At 34.6% G+C, this 7,033-nt stretch overlaps 1 protein-coding gene across 2 annotated transcripts in view; it reads right to left on the reverse strand.

Annotated features, from left to right (window-relative positions):
• Positions 1-231: 231 nt before the first annotated feature.
• The window catches only part of LOC144970122 (uncharacterized), a 44,315-nt gene continuing 37,513 nt past the window's right edge, over positions 232-7,033 (reverse strand). For both annotated transcript variants that reach the window (XM_078909367.1, XM_078909369.1), the window contains exons 4-7: positions 6,317-6,407; positions 5,280-5,388; positions 2,761-3,112; positions 232-1,389 (exon numbers count right to left, since the gene is read on the reverse strand). In XM_078909367.1, the coding sequence (XP_078765493.1) occupies positions 1,184-1,389; positions 2,761-3,112; positions 5,280-5,388; positions 6,317-6,407 (758 nt within the window). In that variant the 3' untranslated portion in view covers positions 232-1,183. The remainder of the gene's footprint in view (positions 1,390-2,760; positions 3,113-5,279; positions 5,389-6,316; positions 6,408-7,033) is intronic.

Here is a 7,033-nt window from a genome sequence, read left to right on the forward strand (position 1 = left end):
CACACACACACAAACACGCGTATACACATAAATACACTCCCAAATAGAAGAAAAAATTATTTCAAAGATATTACTTAATTTTCACCCCCCCCCCCCCCCCCAATATATTATTATAAGACGTCTCAAAGACGACAATAATAATAATAATAATAATAATAATAATAATAATAATAATAATAATAATAATAATAATAATAATAATAATAATAATAATAATAATAATAATAATATGATCATTCCACAGTCTCGAATGGAATTTTTAAAGGATAGAGCTGTTAGAATTGTACGATCTCAATTTAAAACCAAACACAAAAAATCCCAAAAAATAGAACCAATGATATCGATGATCGGCGGATCAAACCTCTGAAATCCCAAGTTATGATTTAGCATAGAGGGAAGTGAATATAAAAAGACACAAACCAATACATCTGTGGATATGTTAATGTTACTTTGTCTCATGAACTAGGCCTCAATGTTCATTTTATATAGATAACGTCAAGATCCGGCTAACAACTGCTGGGTGGACAGGGGGTCAGAAATACTCTCGACTACACCTGGTATCGATCGTGGTCCCTTTTGTGTGTGAAGCGAGTGCTCTACCAACTGAGCTATTGGGAAACCCAGGAATATTAAATTTGAGTTAATAATATTTGTATTATTGAAGAAAAACAACTTGTTTTCTTTAGCGACGGAAAAAAGGTAAAAATTCATATTTCTGATCATTTAAATGTTAAAGTCACTTTCCGACTTACCACCGTTTTGAAGGGATGGGTCATATATTTGAGACAAATCGCGTCAAACTCTTATTATTTCGGAGTAAACCGACGTGCAAATATAAGCAGGTCTGATAACCGAACGCAATAACGGGTTTGATTTAATATTGTTATAATGGACAATATTTTGTCTTGGTCTGAGAGTACATATCAGAGTAAAGCAGTTTAGCCATTGGCCATAAGGGACCGTGTTATATAATTTTACAGTGGCATCTTTAAAACATTGCACATTTGTCGGTATGTATTTTATGACATATTTATTTGATGTCAATGAATGATGATGAAGATGGTAATCATTGCTGGCGAGAGGATGGTTGTGGTATGATATAGAGGATATGACATCTGAATCTATAGTCGTGTGAATCATCAAGAAATGGAGGAGAAAAAAACAACAACCGAATGTATATTTATTAAAACAATATTCCGTTGCTAAGGGGCGGATTTTTCTCCATGGAACTGACAGAATGGTGGTAGTCGTGGGTGTGTCCTGTCAACACACTGGAAAAAGGCCCGTGCAGGACAGGGGGCGGGGCCTGGTGGGCGTGACTCACTTGATTGATGCTTGACTGGTTGGGTGGCACCGATGAATTCCATTTGGATTCTTGTTTGATTCCAGCTGTAAGAAGGGGGGGGGGGTGGAATTGGGAAAGGGGGCACGGGGTAGGATGAAATACGGTGATTAGAATTGATTTCTTTTCTTTTTTTTTTCTCATTAAAATAATGTTGTTTAATTGAATAATAATTGCCACCTGTGTCATATTTATAATATGAATGTGTGCGTTAAAATCATCGTCATTATCATCATGATGATCATCATCATGGTCATCATCATCATCATTATCATCATCATCATCATCATCATCATCATCATCATCATTATCATCATCATCGTTGTCGTCGTCATCATCATCATCATCATCATCATCATCATCATCATCATCATCATCATCATCAGTAGCATCATTCTTATCATTATCATTACTATAATCATTATCATCATAATCATTCACGTCTCAAAAACAACAATAACAACAACAACAAACAACAACAATAACATCAGCGGCACCAGCACCCTATAGTCGTAATAATGATGATGGTGATGCAGGTACGTAATAATAATAATAATGATAATAATAATAATAATAATAATAATAATAATAATAATAATAATAATAATAATAATAATAATAATAATAATAATAATAAATTATGCCTTTTGCGCCACGATATCGTAGGATATCGTCGCCTAGGCATTCCACGAAGGAATATAGATAACTCATCAAACAAGATGTCTGATGTCAAAAGGAATCACCCATGTTGTCCAAGTGAGCAAATTGGGGAGTAATAATCTTGCTCAAGGAAACAAACGAAAGTGCCTGAAGCGGGGCTCGAACCCGGGTCATCCGGATCACAGTGCAATACCTTAACCACTCGGCCACTTCGCCCCCGATAATAATAATAATAATAATAATAAGAAGAAGAAGAAGAAGAAGAAGAAGAAGAAGAAGAAGAAGAAGAAGAAGAAGAAGAAGAAAAAAAAAGAAGAAGAAGAAGAAGAAGAAGAAGAAGAAGAAGAAGAAGAAGAAAAAGAAGAATGATGATGATAATGATAATAATAATAATAATAATAATAATGATAATAATAATAATAATAATAATAATAATGATGATGATGATGATAATAATAATAATAATAATAATAATAATAATAATAATAATAATAATAATAATATTAATAATAATAATAATAATAATAATAATAATAATAATAATAATAATAATGATGATGATGATAATAATAATAATAATAATAATAATAATAATAATAATAATGATATAATAATAATAATAATAATAATAATAATAATAATAATAATAATAATAATAATAATAATAATAATAATAATAATAATAATAATAATAATAATAATAATAATAATAATAATAATGAGAAACTCATCAAAATATATTTACAGTTGTGTCTTACCATGCAAGTCATCTGGAAGTTTCAGCTTCTCCTTGATACTGGAGGCGATGCTGTTGTTATTGTTGTTATGACTATGGCTGTTATTGTTATTGTTACTGCTGTTATTATTGTTCGACGTCGAATTACTGTTGTTATTGTTCCCGTGGCTGTTGTTATTGTTGCTGTTGTTGTTGTTGCTACTGTTGTTGTTGTTATTGCTGTTGCCGCTGTGGTTGTTGCTGCTCCCATTGGTGTTGTTATTGCTGTTGGAATTGGATTCTGTCTTGACTTGTGAGCTGTTACTGTTGGATTGGGATTGCTGTTTCATTCTCTCCATTTTTCGAAACTTTGCTCGTCTATTTTGAAACCAAACCTTAGAGAGAGAGAAAAAAAAATCAAATTTACAACTGTCAGCTTATTTAATTACAGTAGTATAACTCAAATCACTGAAAAGGGCTATGTGCGGCGATGTGGTCTAGTGGTATGACACTCGCTTTCGGATAGGAAGGTCCTGGGTTCGAGCCTCGCGCTCGGCGCATAATTGAGTCCTTGGAAAAGGCTCTTTACTCACATTCTCTCACCGTACTCAGGTGTATAATGAGTACCTGGCCGTTAACAGCAATGTCTTTGTCCGAAAAATTGTAATATCGCCTATCAGGCGGCATGTCCCGTCCTACATGTTAAATGTTGCTGTTGACCAGGGACCCCTTGTAAAGCGCTTTGAACACATTTTAGTGGATATTGCGCTATATAAAAGCTCCTTTTTAAAAAAAAAAGGGGGGGGGGGGTTAATACAGTGGAATCCACATAAAGCAAACACTCATAAAGTTAACTACTGGTTAAAGTCAACACCTCTTGTTGGTCCCAAATTGTCAGTTCTTTATTTAAGTGTGTTTCATTGATTATGGATAAAGTCAACTTTGCTTTAAGTCAGTCAACCAATATTTCTGGTCCGGCGGTGTTGACTTTATCAAGAACCCATTGTAATGGGATACAACAACATAGAATGCGTAAACATACGCCTTTTTATAATTATACACAGGCAAATCTTCATTCACCTATATACATGTAATTATGTTTCATATATTATATTAAGAAAGCAGACCACACTCGTTTTCACATTTCTATTCCACACAGTACAAATAGTTTATCTTTTTTAGTACCAATATTATTATTTCAAACGAATTCTCACCTGATTCAAGTGAGATGATTTGTAACATGTTTACACAGAAGACAAATCAAGACTCAGGGATTTGTTACTTATTGTTATGCTTACTACATGCCGCTGACCGGGCCTTGACCTTGTTACAAGACAAAACACCAATCTGCTCAGCCATCATTTCATCGATAAATCGATCAAGCGATCAATCTATCAGGAAAGATAGCCACAAACCCGATCCCTTCGCTCGTCATCAGGAATCAACCATTTGATTTTTTTACCAATCGAAACATGGAATTTGTGACACACCTTCAAACGGGGCTCGGATAAACATAGTTGGTTGTTGATAAACTGATAAACAATTGAATGAATGAAATCGATCTCTCTCTCTCTCTCTCTCTCTCTCTCTCTCTCTCTCACTCTCTCTCTCTCTCTCTCTCTCTTTCTCTCTCTCTCTCTCTCCCTCTCTGACTAGTTATCACACGACTTTCTCTGGAACAGATTATAAATATTTAAGTTTTCACGTGTTTTCTATGTTGGTTCTAATATCGTGCGGTAGAACAGTAGGTATTTCACTAAGACAAGCGAAATCGATAGTAAAACCTGTGCAGTTTGCGATGTTTACCTACCACCAATCATGGCATTGTTTACGTTATGACGACTGTCCGAGAGGCGTGGTTATGTTCCCTTCCACTAGGTGTCTATTGCTGCTACTCTAACGAGTCATGTGGTAAACGCCCTTTTTCTAAATTGCCCAAACGCTCCTGAAGAAACTTCCAAAAGAATTATGGCATTGTCGATCGGAAAAATTATTTTAAAAACATCTTGAGACTGTTTTCTTTTCGGAATTAATGTGTTAATGTTCCCGTAAAGCGCTTTGAGCACTTCTTTTTGATATGGTAGAGATCTTAACAAAAATATCGGATTAATATTATCAGCTGTTAACTTTGATACTAGACTTTATATAAGTACAGATCAATCAATTAACAATTGGTAAAGTGGTTTGACAGATTGATAAATTGAAGTATTTTAGTGTTTGTTGGACAGATTCATTTATAGAGTTACTGACTGATTGATTGTTTTTTTTTTTTTTTTTTTGCTAGGCTAGTTAACAAGTTGGTTGATAGATTAACCAAGTGTTGGATTTGGTGGTTGGTGGTTAACAATATATTTTTGTGATTGATTGATTGGTTGATCAATCTTAGCATAAATACATTCAATGAGAATATTTTGGATTGCATTCCCCTTCCAACAACTTTGACTCAAATTCTTACATGTTTTAAAAATGTTATTCTTTTTTTAATGGTCAATCAACTAAATGCATTCATGAACTGTGAACATGTCAAACGCTCTGGACAGGCTATCTACGAGAATGGTTTACCTGGACTCTGGCTTCCGTCAAGTCAGTCTTCATGGCAATCTCCTCTCTGGTGTAGATGTCCGGGTAATGTGTTTCTGAGAAGGCTTTCTCTAGCTCTTTCAATTGGGCGCTGTGAAAATCAAAAATACATCACAATGTCATCTTTGTATTCCTTAAAATGTTTTATAAATGGGGGTCCCGATAGCTCGGTTAGTAGTGCACTCGATTCACAAGAACAGTGGCCGAGATCGATCGCGGGTGCAGTTGAGATTTTTTTCTGAACCCCCTGTCCTCCAGCCGTGATTGGGTAGCTGGATCTATTAGATCCGACGGAAAGTACGTTGCAATAGACTGGTATACTTTCCAAAGAGTAGCAAGCAATTGCTATTGTCCATTTCACTCTACAGGAACGGGGATAAGTACCGTTCCCATGGGCCTATTGGCTCTAAAGGACTATTATTTATAAATGACTGCTCATTCCTAATCGTATTCAATAACAAAGCGATCACCAGGCACATTATCTTAATTTTGAATTAGTCTAAAAGTTATAAAAATGAGTACCTGGCCCGATGTCGTTGCCTCTGTCGAAAGTAAAACTTTAATTGTGCCTCGCAGGAGGCATGTCTCATCCTACATGTAAAATTATAGGTTGATTTTGAATTTGGACATCCTGTTAAGCGCTTTGAATATACTTAGTGTATTCGTTTTAAAATTACGCCCTCCTGCGTCAACGTTAGCTGCCATAGCCTATACATTCCAAGAAGAAATATAGATAAACCATCAAACAAATGTCTGCTGTCAACAGGGGTCCCCTTTTTTTGGTCCTAAATGAGCAAATGGGGGTCAACAATCTTGCCAGAATATAGAAAAAAAAAAAGTACCTGTAGCTGGTCTCGAACCCTGGACCTTCCGAATATTGTGGATATTATACTATGTAAACGGTCATGTTGGTATTTTTCCCCTAGATGTCACGCCCAAAAGTATGGATTAGAACAAAACAAAACAAAACAAGGCAAACAAAAGTATTGTGACATTAAATGCAAACTGTTCATACAGACCTGGTAAAGGTAGTTCGAATCCGCCTCTGCTTTCTCTTCTCTGGGCTGACAGAACTGTCATGACTGTGTTGGTACATCTTGTATGGCAAACCTGTCACAGGAGGACAATAAAACGATGGCTTTTTTGAATAATATAATATAGTTTATTAATGATTATTATTCTACCCCTCTCTCTAAATAATAACGCGTAATGATATCAAGTTTACAATAATAATTTGTGACGTTAGATTATCAAACGTTAAATTTCACTAAAATTAGATTTTTGAAAAAAGAAGTATCATTTAAATAGTTTTAATGTCCTTTAATCAGAGAGGACGAAATCGGAATTGATTGAGGGGTAGAATAAAAGATGTCTTACACTCTTGCGCTTTGGAAATCGAACTTTGTTCCCAACGAGCACTCGCAAACCCGTGCAGCGGTTGGGAACGCGTCCGGAATTCTAAAAAGCAAGAGTGTAAAACGTATACAATTATGATTTCAATGATGACCAAATCAAAAACAATCGAGAAAGAAGTAAAAATGAACCATTTTTTTTTTTTTTCTTGTTTTTTTTTTTTTTTTTTTTTTTTGTTTTTGTTGTTTATTTTTCTTTTGTGTGTGTATGTGTGTGTGTGTATTTTTGTTGTGTTTTTTTTTTTCCAATAGCTCACTTGGTTTGAGTTAATATTCTTTGTATTATTGAAGAAAAATAACATATTTTCTTTAGCGGGGGAAAAA

Source organism: Berghia stephanieae, chromosome 4, assembly GCF_034508935.2.
Source record: "Berghia stephanieae isolate SIO BIC M18660-M18661 chromosome 4, UCSD_Bste_1.3, whole genome shotgun sequence".
Lineage (NCBI taxonomy): Eukaryota > Metazoa > Mollusca > Gastropoda > Nudibranchia > Aeolidiidae > Berghia > Berghia stephanieae.